At 36.6% G+C, this 15,551-nt stretch overlaps 1 protein-coding gene across 4 annotated transcripts in view; it reads right to left on the minus strand.

Moving 5' to 3' along the window:
* Positions 1 to 11,638: 11,638 nt before the first annotated feature.
* Traf4 (TNF receptor associated factor 4) overlaps positions 11,639 to 15,551 on the minus strand; it is a 180,872-nt gene continuing 176,959 nt past the window's right edge. For all 4 annotated transcript variants that reach the window (XM_089634628.1, XM_089634625.1, XM_089634629.1 and 1 more), the window contains one exon: positions 11,639 to 14,189. In XM_089634628.1, coding sequence (XP_089490754.1) covers positions 13,836 to 14,189 — 354 coding nt within the window. In that variant the 3' untranslated portion in view covers positions 11,639 to 13,835. The remainder of the gene's footprint in view (positions 14,190 to 15,551) is intronic.

The raw sequence follows: 15,551 nt of genomic DNA on the forward strand, positions 1-15,551 counted from the left end.
CTGGATGAGGAAGGCAACATAATAAGAGTTTTAATGGTAGGTAAAACTCCATCATTATTGTCACTTTTGATATAAAATATAATAAACATAAGCGATTAACTATGAATATTTATATTTTTCCGATATTAAATCACTTATTTTGAGATGTGTATTGACTACACAGCACCGGAACGCGTGGATTTTTGTAGCACAGTATGTGAAAGGTTAAGAGTTAATCCGACCCTATCCTCTTCGGTCATATTTAACTGTATCTTCATACTTCGACGAAGAATTACCAATATCATTTTCATTTTCTTAATGAATAATAAAGACAGCAGCCATTTAAAATAATATAAAAAATAGGCTGAGGTTCTGGGTTCAATTCTTAGACGCGACCGAATCTTTTTCTTCTTTTTTTGATTGTTCCAGTCGCTAATATTATTCAATGATTAAAAAAAGTATAAAAATTGTTTTGGATGAATATAGTAGGGAAAACAGCAATTCAACAGATGACACCTCAATGCTATTGTTGTGAATTTGTCAAAACAAAGTCATATATAATTTAAATGGTTTTGCATGAATATAGTAAGGCAAACAGCAATTCGACAGGTGACAACAGCTCAATGTTATTGTAGTGAATTTGTCAAAACAAAGTCATATACCTATAATTTAAATGGTTTTGCATGAATATAGTAAGGCAAACAGCAATTCGACAGGTGACAACAGCTCAATGTTATTGTAGTGAATTTGTCAAAACAAAGTCATATATAATTTAAATGGTTTTGCATGAATATAGTAAGGCAAACAGCAATTCGACAGGTGACAACAGCTCAATGTTATTGTAGTGAATTTGTCAAAACAAAGTCATATATAATTTAAATGCTTTTGCATGAATATAGTAAGGCAAACAGCAATTCGACAGGTAACAACAGCTCAATGTTATTGTAGTGAATTTGTCAAAACAAAGTCATATATAATTTTAAATAAAAATTTCAAAATACCGGAATTTAAATCCACCCTTAGAGACAAGGAACTACCATAAATAAATAGTACTGATCAAATCAATTCAATCATTATAGTGCATTGTTTTTAGGACACTTTTCAGTACCTAAACATTTCTTCTGTAGGAGGGCAAACCATGTCTTCAACTGATAAGAATGCTGATTTACAATGTTGATGATGATGATGGGTTATGGACTGTCTCCCGCATCGGTAGGTAGAGGGCTCTGCTTGCTTCTGGCGCTTTTCGGTCGCCTAACAGGGCCAACTGGTATTGATGAGGTAAGCACCAGACGGTTCCAAACAGGAACGGGGCGTGGTGAGTCAGCTGATCGTCAGGAGTTACTTTGAAGGTAAGTAAAGGACTTTGTTGAATGGTAAAGTTGAACTGATTTAGTTTGTAAAAAGGTGGTGTTTATGTCTAATTGGGCTGACGCGATGGCTACGAAGAGTGGGGAATCTGCCCCCGCGTGAGATGCTTTATAAGCTGACCAAAAATGTCATTTTGTCAGAGTACTCGACGAAGGCAGTCGCTAAAAATGGGTTTACAAGAATAATTATATTGGCTCACCTGTACAATATATACGATGTTTCAATACATTCCATGTGTTAAAAAGTATGACTTGACAACTAGATTTTTAGTTGTCAAGAAAATAAGAGAAAATTAGTATAAAATTATAAGAAATTTGACTCTCAGACCATCAAATCTATAAAACTCGTACAAATGTTATTTTTCCCTGTGGGGCAGGGCTCGGAAATCTGTTTATTTCACTACGCTACGAGGTTTCTGGATTTTTGTACTCGCAAAAATGTTAATTTTATAACAAAAAAAATTATAAACTGATATTTTCATCGATAACAGTTTAATACTTCCCCATTGGCAGTGTATCCCAAATAGTTTTTATTTTACTGCCGCACAGTGGGCTGAAAATCGCCATTCATAGACACAGATACTTGAATTTTCAAGGGTATTTTTTTTGGCTAGAAATGGATTCTGCTGATCATTTCTATGCTATAAAATTTCGTATGAAGCAATTGCGTGTACAAATGAAGGAGTTATCATTTTTTTAAGAAAAATTTGTATGGCACTGACATTAAAAATGAGGGTATCTCTGGAATCATAAGGTTGGCCATTCTATCCTTACACACATATATACTACTATTTATTTGTATTTTTTTGACATACTTCGTAAGTTGAAATTTTTTTTTTTATGTTGATGATTCATTTTAATGCTTAAATGCTTTACATTAAAAAAAAATCGCAAGTTGCGCCACAATACGAAGTATGTCAAAAAAATACAAATAAATAGTAGTATATCTGTGTGTAAGGATGTAATGGCCAACAATTATGACAACCTTATGATTCCAGAGATACCCTCATTTTTCATGTCAGTGCCATACAAATTTTTCTTTAAAAAATGATAACTCATTTGTACACGCAATTGCTTCGTACGAAATTTTATAGCATATTAATGATCAGCAGAATCCATTTCTAGCCGAAAAAAATACCCTTGAAAATTCAAGTCTCTATGTCTCTGAAAGGCGATTTTCAGCCCACTGTGTGCCGCTGGGGAGATGTACAAGATATAAAGGAAATATAATTGATTTAGTTGATGTTCTCATGTTTTTGGAGAAATCATCATAGAAGTAATTATGAAATGAACAATCCGGCCGCAGTGTGTCGGTAGTGCGGTATCCGTGCTTGCTTGGAATTGGCCAGTAGCGAGGAGTGAGGGTTTTGGCAATGGAGTGTAGTGGAAATATTTTACCAAAAATATAAAATTTTGAAAAATTATAAAATGTCTAGAATGACGCCTGTTACACCGTCTTACCCAGATAATGTGCTTTTATTTTATTTTAAATATGTAATTTCTCCAGAATATCTAGATATATTCAGAAATTGATTTTTTTAATAGTATCCTTAGGGATACGCTGGCGTTAAAGAAACACAAATATGGTATATTCTCACCGTTTTCATAAAAAAACTGACTTAGTGAATGTCCGTGCTGTAGATATTAAAACATAAGATTAACCTTTTCGGGACGATATATATTCTACATGTTTTGTTAGTTTTGTCGTAATAAAACACAACCTAAAACCTTAAAATAATACACATTTACTTCACCAAGCTTTTGAGGTGACCATATTATTATGTTTTTTTAAATAAGTGGAAGGCGTAAGTATCTACATGCAAGGTGTATGGGGGGTAAAGTGCACTTACTTTGGGAGGTGAGAACCACTATATTTAGTTTATTTTAACAAACAAAAATATTTTTGTACTGGAAAAAAACCATGAAATTCCGAAAACAGTTATTTATCAAGAAAATATAGGTCCCGCACGAATTTCTTTAATTTGTTCTAAATCGCTATATCTTCAAAATAATTATAATATTTTAATAAAAATTTCTGCATAGTAACTCAGCATACCCAAGCTATAAAAGTAATAAATGAAAATCAAATATTATATCCTTGTAATATATTTATTACGGTCCGCCTTAAGGTATTTGCCCATACCTGCTTTCTTTAAATACGCCCGACATCTCTCCCTCACTTAAGGCCCGTTCGCATTGGTCGAGTAGTTTAGTCAAGTAGCCAGTAATTTAGTAACTGGACACGTGCGAACACCATAAATTTAGTAGAGTAGTTTAGTCAGCGATTTAGTCAAGTCAATCCATTCTGTTCTATTTTTTCGGGCGAGTAGCGTCCCTCATCATGTGTCTATGGCAGATTTATAGAGTTTATCGATGGTCTATTGTCACTGGCTGCATTAGTCAGTGATCAGTATAGCGAGTATAGCATTAGTAGCCGTCAAAACACGCCAAAATGTCTTGTCGTTGGAGCGAAAACGCTACTGTCAAATTCGTGACGTTGTATTTACAACACGAATGCTTGTGGAAAATAAAGTCGCCCCGATATAAGATCAAACAAATCAGGGAATCAGCATACGCTGAATTAGAAAAAGGGATGAATATTCCTGGATTTGGTGATAGGGAGATAAGAGCGAAAATTAAAAGCATCAGGTTAGTGAAGTTTTTTTATTTATATGGTATATTACAAGTGCCTGTATTATTATAAATTTATGTTAAAGTAGTAGCAGAGTCATTAATCATTAATAATTTCTTTTCAGATCTACCTACTCACAGGAGTTAAAAAAAATAAAGGAGTCAAAACCCTCCGGTGCCGGAACTGACGCAGTATATTCACCATCAGTCAAATGGTTCAATCTATTAGATGGATCCCTCAGAAACATTAATACAATGTTAACAGAAAGTGAAAGCAACTTGGCAAGTACATTTCAATTCTATTCTATCGTTTATACATCAGTTTTTAATGTACCATTCTTGTCTGCCAAGGTACCGATCCATCGTTCACAAAGTAATCTGCATATCTTTCTCGAAGATCTGTAGACCTTCGGGATGAACGATTGGACAGACAACTTGGTAGTGGTTCCAATCCTTGAGGCTCTGGCTCCACCCTCCAATTACCAGGGATAACAGTTCCTGAATCAAAATTGTCTTTGTCTACTGTATATTCCAACTGCTTGTTCTGTAATTTTGTCTCTCTGAGCCAATTATGTAAAGCGCAACACGCCTTTACAATGCAAACAACCTTCTCAGGACTGTAGGGCATCGGTTTCTCAAACACTCTGAATCTGGCAGCTAGTATACCGAAAGCATTTTCAACTATTCTTCTGGCCCGAGACAATCGATAATTAAAAATTTTTTGCTTTGATGTTAATCGATTTCCTGGGAAAGGTTTTAAAAGGTATTCTTTCAAGGGAAATGCATTATCTCCAACTAGTACATGCCCTTCTGGCAGAATACCGTTTTCTAATGCTTGATACAAACTACAGTTTCGAAATACGCCTCCATCAGAAACCCGCCCATTACATCCAATGTCTATATAACTGAAGCAATATTTATGATCTACAACTGCCATTAAGACAATGCTGTTTGTCTCTTTATAATTGTAGTATAAACTTCCTGATTCAGGAGGTGCTTTAATGACGACATGTTTGCCGTCGATTGCTCCACAGCATCCAGGAAAGTTCCATTCTTTTCGAAATCCGTTCTCAATGATATTCCAGTCTGTGGTGGCGGGAACCTGAAAAAAGATTTATAATAATGTATACATTCGATATAAACAACATTCTACTTTATTTTCAGGAAGACATTATACACACGGATACAGATACTGAGGAAAGCAGAATTACTATGAATTCTTTTCGTGAACCCGTATCTAAACCCCCTACAAAAAAAAAGCGGCTTTCCCAACTTTCGAGTATGGTGAGTCAACTAAAGGAGATAACTGAGGTTGCCAACTCTACAGAAGAAGACGAGTTTGAGGTCTTCGGCAGACACGTCGGCTTACAACTGAAATCTTTGCCCTTGCTATTGGCACTTGAAACCCAGGAATATATTCAACTGTACATGAACAGAATTCGACGCCAACACCTTCAAAATTCAACTGAGCAAAATAGATTCACCAGGATAGTCACACCAGTATCAAATGATTCGCAAGACTCTCCATGTAGTAATACTTCGTATTATGATGATGTAATTTATTTAGATGAGCCCCCAGAAGACACATATGAAATTGAAACACATGAAAACCATGACATCGAATAACTTTAATGTAAATTTTAATATTTAAACCATGTGAAAATTAATAAATGTTTCTCAAATTATATTTATAATTTATTTAGAACCGTTTTAGATACAGCTATAATTATAGCGGGATGGCCTATTTTAGTGGCTATTTCAGTGGTCGTTCCATTGGGAATTTATGGCGAATGATATGCTGAAATAAGCCATCTACTATATTTGTAGCTGTGTGAAACAGCTCTTAATCTTACCTTGATAAATTCCTTTAATGATTCATAGATAGCTTCACAAACTTCTATAATGAATTCCGAAACAGTTGATTTTCCAAGTCGAAAGAGATGTGTGATTGTCCTTAAACTACATCCTGTAGCAAAAAAGTAGAGAACTGCCTGTAATTTGGTTTTTGCGGGAATTGCACTTCTGAAAAGGGTATCCGTGCGTTGAATTTGTGACTGCACTTTCATTAGAAGGAAATTAAAACAGCTTTCAGTCATTCTCAAAGTCGCGAAGTATTCTTTCGGATCTTCAAATGCCATTTCCTTCAGAAGAGAATTTGTAGCTCCTAATGCATCTCTTCTATTAATCCATTTTCGTATCCATAGTTTTTTCACTTTCGTCTCACTAATTTCTTCCTCCACCTCTTCTAAAATATCCATTACAATCAGCTTAATTAGCCTATTTACTTTGTTGCGTTGCAGCCCGTTCATCTTACAATTTGACACTTCACTCGTGAAATCTACTCGACCAATGCGAACGCTTTTTGGTCAGTCAAATGGCGAGTAGCGAGCTACTTGACTAAACTACTCGACCAATGCGAACGAGCCTTAACACATAGAAGTTGAGTGGGTGCGGAACAGAGATAGGATTCGAATCAGATTTCACGGTCATAAAAACCCTCATTCCAGGAATTGAATTATTACAATAACAAAATATATTATCTAAATAATATACTATCCGTATTCAGTATCGGGGATCCATAGAAGCCCGAGTAAATCAGGCCTCCAAAAAGTTGGGCGTCTTGTACAGGGCTAGGAGATTCTTCAACAGTGACCAGCTGCTGACCCTGTACAAGTCTCAAGTCCGCCCAACTATTGAATTTGGGAGCCACCTTTGGGCTGGTGCCCCAAAATACTTAATAAACCTGCTTGAATCTGTGCAAAGGAGAGCGATCCATCTGATTGACAATCCGTTGTTAACAGAACGATTACCTTCTCTAATGCATAGACGCAATGTAGGCATGATGTGTCTGTTCTACAGGTATTTCAATGGAGCCTGCTCCAAAGAGCTAGCAGCATTGATTCCTGATGCACCGGTGCACGTGCGCGAAACTCGACGGACACGAACTGAACACCCGTTCACGGTTGACGTTGGCTTCATGAGAACGGGCCGTTTTTACGACTCGTTTTTGTGTAAGTCGGCTCGTATGTGGAACGAGCTACCGGTATTTGTTTTTCCTCCCTCCTATAATCCGAGCCTCTTCAAGTCCCGCATTAACAAATCCCTTCCTACAGCCCCTACCTTATGCCGCCTCACAACGCCGCCCAACCGGGTGGTGACATAGTTCCCCTGTCTGTACACTCCACAGGCAGGGACACTCTTGTGAGGTGTCACTTAAAAAAAAAAAAAAAAAATTTTTTTGTTGAAATACTGATGTAAACGAAAGGCACGAAGATAAACATAAAAAGAAGACTTGCATTACGATTCGATAACTATGTACGTATAGTTGGGACCTTTACAAAGAGATTGGTATGTAATATTCATGTAAAAACATTGAATAATTCCGTCTTTTCTGCCATTGAAATGAGGCGGCCCAAAAGGTAGAACTACCGTTCCTGTCGTTAAGCATCAATCGTCCGAACGGGTAGAACTACCTTTCCCGCCCGAAGTGTGTTAATTATCATCAAACACCAAACAAATTTATGTGGCACTGAGATTTATAATAATAATGTGATAATACATACAACGATTTTTTTAATTAATGGAGAAATTAATATTTGTCTCAAAATTTATGCAAGATGGTCACTGTACACTTGTGTCTTAATCCTAACTATAGACGGGTTAATCTCTTACGAGTGAGCAATAGACAAAATATGAGATTCAAATAATACTGGGAAAATACTTATTTTCGGAAAAATGTGTTTATAATTAAATATTAATTCAATATGAGTAGGCCTCCTTGTAAGGGCGCCAGTGCAATAAAAGAGTGTGATGCACGTGTAGGATTTAGAAAGTAAGTCGATCGACCTAGTTGGCATCAGGGGTCATGTTCCTGAGCATTACCTCGGACCAGCTCTACAAAGACATGATGTGGATTCTCACTCAGGCTCGGTGTCAGCAATCAGCTTCTGCTACCATCATTCAGAGCGAGACAGGGGTTCAGTAGAGACAAAGAGTTAGGTTTCAACGTTATATTATAGCAAAGGGCTATATTACAACATACAAAGGGGTCCTCACAAAGAACACATTCCATACATGGTAAACATTATAGGTACAAAGTATAATCCTATCTAATTGTGATCTCTCTCTCTCTGAATTTAAATTACAAAATCGGTATTGAGTTTATGAAAGCAAATGAATAGGGGGTAGAAAGGTCAAGCTTACATAGTTCTTCTTCTATCGGTGATGCGTACGTGCGGCACAGTTTCTTCTATCGGTGATGCGTCGCGCTACCTGCAATCAGCATGAGTGGAATGGAACATGAGTGAACCAGGTTAGGTTATCAGAGAAATCCGGCCAGGAGTTTATACTATATTCCTTGTCAAAAGGTAATGATTTCAGGGTGATTATCCAGACGCGGTGAGGACAGGATCTCAGAGAGCGAGGCCGGAGAGCGTTTAGGGCCGACAGGTGCTGCTCTATGCGGCAATTGCATGAACTAGTGTGTGGCATATTAGATTGTTATTATTATTAACTATGTTTTAAACTGCTACGTAACAATGTCGTTAAAATTAATAGAGAATTTTCTCCCGATTTCTCAGTAAATGTATTCAAACAGGCTGGACACAGTTCGGCGTACTGTGCGGTGTTATGTATAACCATTCTGATTAAATATGCTTGCCGCGCAGTGCGCGGTATTCTTCCGGAAAGTTATAAGGTGGAACTGTCATCAAGCTATGACCAAACTGCACGGACTATCAAAAAGGCAGAGCCAATGAAATTTATGCATTTTGTGTGTTGGTAGATGCAAAGGCTGTGCGTACATCCGATTTGCAGTGTATAGGTAAAAAACGTAGGCGACGCTTATGTGTATGCGGCGTTATACTTATTATGGTTCTGTGGTCCTTCTCCCTTGTTTCTATTTTTATTCTGAGGAAGACACGGAGAGAGATCGGGGGTGTCGCGAGGCGCCCCTGATGTCTCTACTAAAAATCAAAATTGACATGAATACAAACATTTTATGGAATTGAAAATCTGTATCAACCCTTATTCCACGATTCGAAAAATTGTGCAGTGAGCAGAAGGCTCACCCGTCGCTCTAAACACACACACCTCAAGAGTATGCGGAAGGTGTTTGTAATTATATTTGCATTTTCTTTGTATTTTCCGACCAATAAATGTACTTGTTCATTTTAAATACGAGTTGTATTAGTTTATTACCTGGTTTCTTCTTCATAGTCGTACAAATATGAAATATAACTACCACATATTATATGACTATATGGGTGCCCTGAGAAAATCCAAATTTTCCAAGTGTTCCACGACTTGGAAAAGTTTGGTAACCCCTGCAGTAGGGAAGATGGCACGTTCTCCTACCGAATATTGCCATGATGACAGATAGCAGTTAGCACCAGAAGAAAGCTCAGCTCAGTCTGCAGAATTCTTTCAGCGCCATCCATTACATATTGCAATTCTGATTTGGTCGATTTCAATTTGGTAGGCGGGTATGGGTACCGCCGCTCCGGACACCTTTAACTGGATATCCAATACCTCTGCCACAATCACCCCAAGTGGCAAGCTGTGGCCGGTGACTTAGGTGGGGTTCATGGGGTGAGTTTGTCCAAGTCTTGACAGCAGATGCTTCTTCCCGCCAACTGCACCGCAATGGGAAGGATGGATTCATACATCCTTCATTGTCCCCAACTGACCCCCGATTCCTACTCGCCTCTCATATCTTTTTCCTTCCCAAAACTTCCTCTTCTTCCTTTCTTAAAAATTTCCTCCACACAGCATAGTTCAGAATCAGCTTAGTTCCAGAAGGGATGTCGCATTACTGCTAATAGCTTATAAACTTCTGAATGTTTTACTATCAGGCATAACCTACTAACCATCACGCCGTTTCCCGCAGCGGTAGGCAGAGAGGACGGACCGCCAAACAACTCGGTCTTGGCACACACTTCTTGCCTCATTCACATTCATACATCGTCTTATACATACTCTTCTATTATTCTGACTCTTGACATGGCCCGACTCAAGTATCTGATTCACTTGGTCGTGCCATGTCTTCCTCGGGTGTCCCCGACTTCTGCTACCATTTGCTTCATATATCTTCTTTACACTCCTTTATGGATATCTTACTCATTACGCTTGCACTCTTTGCGGATCTCCACATTTCTCACACGATCATACATGGTTTTACCACACATACGCCTCAGGGATCTCATTTCAACAGCATTCAGTTCTCTTTCATCCTTTCTCTGCCAGTTACATGCCTCACTTCCATACATCAGGGTAGGTACCAGCACTCCATTGTGGACTGCCATTGGAGTTACCTGTACAATAACCTTTTTTTTCATACATTATCTACGTTAAATATATTTTATAATTGCTATTGCAATGTATTGGTTTTTATACTGTTGCTGCAAAATAAATAAAAATACTTTAGGGCCCGTTCCCACTTCCGTTTTCAAATCGGAGGCGGGTCCCGTTTTAAAAACGGATGCCCTAGTGGCTGTAGTGGATGTATGGAGCTGTTCACACTTGTCCGACACGATTTGAAAACGGATCCGACATTTTTTGTCGGATGGCTCGCCTACGCAGCGCGTCCGTTTTCAAATCGTGTCGGAACACGCTCGCTCATAGTGTTGTATGGAGCTGTTCACACTTGTCGTCCAGTCGTTCCGGCAGAGTCCCCGCCAAACCCCGACCCCTCCCCGCCCGCTCCCTGTCGCAAGGAAGCAGGCACGCTGCGTGCTTGTATTTGGTTATTTTGTTAAGTAAATAAATCAAAACTACAATAATGGATAAGGAAATAAATCCCGAAAATTTAATACCACTGGTCGAAGAAAGAGTATGGTAATATTTTATCTTTAACCAAATAAAAACAAAACACTTGGTGTACACAACTTTTGTACATCAAAATTGTTATTTTTATTTTTTTAAGTTTACTTTTTTTAAATTTTAAAGCTTTAATGAGATGCACGGAAGAGCTTATTATTTTAATAAACACATAATAAAAAATATTTGAGTTGTTATTGTTTTCTTACTTTAAAATATCGATAGCCTTTCTTCAGGACAAATGCACTTTCTCAATTTTGTATTTTGATATGTTAAGTTCTCTGAAACTCATTCCAGTAGATGGTTAAAGGAAGTGATAGACATTCTTTTAAGCCATTAAGCGCCCTTGAGGTGATTTTTCATGGTGAAAACGGCGCTATATAAATAATCCAATAATTATTATTCTAAAATAATTAAAGAACTTTAGTTCATCACTTCTCAACTCACCAATTAACACTTGGAAAATTCCTACAGAAAATCATTCGGCTATGATTGGGTGTACCCAAAATTTTCTTTTCACTTTTTTCCTTCTTTTTAATAAGTACAACATGACAACAAGAGCTTCATCGTCGTTCATTGCGCACCATTACTGAAGAATGAGCAAATAACATGTTTTTGTTGAATCGACAATTATTTTTTTTCGTAGAGTATGGTCCGTTTTTAAAACGGTAGTGTGAACAGGGCCATTGGCCATCCGTTTTTAAAACGGGACACGCCTCCGATTTGAAAACGGAAGTGGGAACGGGCCCTTATAATAAGAAATATTACTCCTATTCTTAAAGCATGGTGGTTGTACAGGAGAGCATGAATAAATAATAAAGATAGTCAAACAATGTGATGAATAATTTTTAATTTGTTATTTATTTCTTTGTGATAATAATAATCTTAGAATGACTTAATAATAACATTTACAAATAAAGAAATAAAGTCTTAAAAAGGTTGTATTTTACATACAGCTGTTCTCATATCTCCAGGAATATGAGAATGACCTGAAAACACAATGACATTCAAGAGGTAAATGGAACACATATAAAGCTGTCTTTATATGCTTTTTTATACAATACACCTAATTACTATATGACTGATTATGAAGAACTTTGCATTGAAATTATACAAGTGTTGGTGCAAAGTAATCAAAACAACCTTTGGTTTATCTCCAGCTTGTTATCCGTCCCATTAAACTACATAATACATATTAAAGACATTTTTTAGCACTTCTATATAGAATAATATGTACATTCTAATGCCAGAATTCTCGCACACAGACATTTGAGCGGTGAAAGTCTCACATTACAGTGATGGTATGTCTAGGGAAAAGCACAAACTCTGGGAAATTTTGAAATATCCTGGGGAATTCCGAAAACTTTGAAATTCACCTCATTAATGAAATCTAGGGAAATTTTTTTACTTGGGTATACCATCACTGAAGGATGTGATGCTCATCGACTGCAAATGAGTTTATGCTCGGCGAGCCAATCCGTTGCGTACAATTACGCACAGATCGGTTCATGGCTCACAGCGGACAGATGAACCGGGTCGATCTGTTTGTCGCAGGAATACAAGTGCAGATCTGTTGGAAGTGTGGATTCACATATGTCAGCCAAAAGCTTTCATAATAAATAAATTTGTAACTTTACCATAAATAAAAGGTATTCAGCATGTACCCGAAAGCCGGTGATTCCTGATTAAAAAAAATGATGTCAATGACCTATTTTTTGATTTAAAATAAAACCGAGTGAACATCATATCGTTTTAAGAATGATTTGGAAACCTATCTTATGTGAGTATATTCTATATCGAAGTATGTTTAATTATCTTAATATGCAACATTCACTTATATAAGTACAAAAGTAAAAAAAATAAAATTAATCTAAATAGATACAAAAACCGTTATTAAACAGCTGTTAAAATACTATGTACAGACTTTTCAAAGTACTAAATAAAAGACATGATGTATAATATTATATGAACAGTCTAAATCTATGTGAAGTTTGTATATTTACAATGTTTCTATAAATAATATAATCACTTCTAATTGCAGTCTTACTGCTTATTAATATATTATACGAGAGCATCGCCTAATAGTAAGAGATCCCAGTAGCCTATGTTAATAAATTAATATTATTAATTTCGACTGATTTATATAATTGTGAGCGCCTTTATCGTCGTCTTAAAATAATGTATAACCTTACATTATCAAAATTATATAAATGGCTAGAATTTGAACGATTGAAATAATAATAGTGAAAGTGCCACCTCATCGCAACTATGTGAAAAGGTTTTAGCACAGTCAGAGGATGTCAATATCGACTGTCCCAAGCCAGAACTATGTTGTGTCGTGATGGAGGACTTAGCTAGTCGAGGAATTGAACTCATGACGCCTAGGTGGGACCCAGACGCAATGCCACTGACCAGTCAATGCGTACACTCTACATATACATATTGACGGTCCTGAAGAACTAGGTCGGAGGTGAAAATTTTTAGTTTTAAAGATTAGAGTAGCTGTTTAAAGATTAGTTTCTGCATTTTTACTGTTTTTGATAATATATTTCTACAATTAAATAAATAAGGGTTAATGCAAAACATCAAACAACACTATATTTCTTGATCTAAAAAACAATAAAAATGCAGAAACGAAACATTAAACAGCTTTACTGCAAAAATACAAATTTGTACATCCGACATTGTTCTTCGGGACTGTCAGTATGATTTATATATATATTCATTGATATGAAACAGAAACCCAAAATTGAATCGTCGTCAACTTTCATTCTGTAAATTAAATAGATTCTTATAGAAAAGATCAGATGAGAATGCACCATAAGGAATAAATTATTGTAATAAACACATTTATTCACTGTTTTTTCTCTCCTCAAAAGAAACAATTTGCCTCTTATGCCTTTGTAACTTGGAATAGTCTGTTGATATAAGGTTTGTTCGAATTTGTCGCATTAACAGCAGAACTGCCAACCTGTATTTGTCTGATGCATTCGTTTTTTTTTAAATGGCTAAGTATAAATAAATATAAGACTATTTCAGTTAGACAGCCACAATTTTACTGGGATCCACCTTGACTCTCAGGAACATGACGTCGTCCTTAACAAAGTGGCGCTTCTTGATCATCTCGTGCGAGACGAACCGGGGGAATCCAAAGCCGAGGGTGTCGGGCTCCCGGCTCGGCCGCTGGAAGTTCTTCCACGAGGGGTCAGGGATGAAGCTCTCCACAATGTTGCAGGCCTTCTCGGGGCAGGAGGTCTGATCGAACAGGGTGAAGGACACGGAGTGGGAGAAGGGCCAGCGCAGCAGGGCATCATACTCCCCTGGGAGGATCTTGATGTACACCGACACATGGCTCGCCTCTCCGGCTCCATTGCCGTTAAGGAAGACAGAAGCCTGTAAAAGAAGACATAACACGTTAATTTATTTGCTAGTATTATCTGCCTACACTGTTCAAGCATTTTGATATATACTGGATCTTGTTAGTTCTAAAAAACTCTTAAACTTCTAGTTATAAAATAATGTGTGACAGAGTGTACAGAATCGCTGAGTAAATTTACTAATCGCTAAGTGATTTCCTAGTTTTGTAAAAGGCCCTTGTTGTTTTTAGTCAAGTATTAAAATTATGAATTATGGCTGTTGATTAAAATAAATAGGTAATTTATGAATCGTACAAACAAACAGTAAACACATGACTAAAGTACAAACAGAGATGTATAATTTTTTTATTGTAATATAAGGAATAAATACTTAACAATTTAACATTTTAAATCATCATTGGTTATGTATACCTTATCAGAAAAGAGGAGTTCTTGTGCCTGATAAGGGAGCCACGATTCTTACATAGAATAAATACTAACACAATAAGTGTCGCATGTGGGTGTGTTTCCTGATTCAAATATTTGCTTAACCCATCGGCATCCAAGTCTATCTATCTATATAGCCCATCATCTGCCGCCAAGATTGGGGGCTGCACTTTTTTCGCATCGGCATATTGCCCACCCCATTGGGGCGACTAAAACTTTTCCCACATACTTATATAGTTCAAAATAAAATTATAATCTATATAAAAGCATAAAAAGTGTTTAATCTGGCTAAATATGGGGTGCAATACTGCACAGTAATAATCCTTCTCAAGTATGCACAGATGCCACAAATAAAAATTAGTATGCCGATGGGTTAATCGAGGCTTAAATTAAAATATAAAAGAGATGGAGATCTGCGATGTAAGGCGAGTGTAAGTGAAACAAAGTACTGGGCGTTTTGGGCTAAATGGAACATTGGTTTTTATTCAGATTTGAATGGAAAGCACTCCTAGTGTTACTCCTAATACTATAAAGATATAAAATGTACGGGTAATATTTTGGCAAACAGCAAAATACGGGTTATTTAACAAATTATTTTTATCTGTATTCACAACTGAATTTGAAAGCACACAAATGAACCAATAGTCGATATCTGATAACTGATACAGAATTGGAGTAATGTTTGAGCACTTATGGAAGCAAATATTTAAATGAAAATACATACATATTACGTAGGAATGAATCAGTTAACATTATGTTGATTATCTTGTCAAACAGTATCTCGTAAGTCCGATTGAAAATAAATATTGAGGGGTGATAAAGCATTATGAAAATATTATTTTGATAAAAAATGCCTAATATATAATGTGGACATGTTTATTGCGTAGGTACGATCATATCTCATAATTGATTTTTGGTGAAATTTTTTAAAATATTTTTAAGGCCCATTGTG

This window comes from Hesperophylax consimilis, chromosome 8 (genome assembly GCF_061612785.1).
Source record: "Hesperophylax consimilis isolate HC1 chromosome 8, BYU_Hcon_1.0, whole genome shotgun sequence".
Taxonomy (NCBI): domain Eukaryota; kingdom Metazoa; phylum Arthropoda; class Insecta; order Trichoptera; family Limnephilidae; genus Hesperophylax; species Hesperophylax consimilis.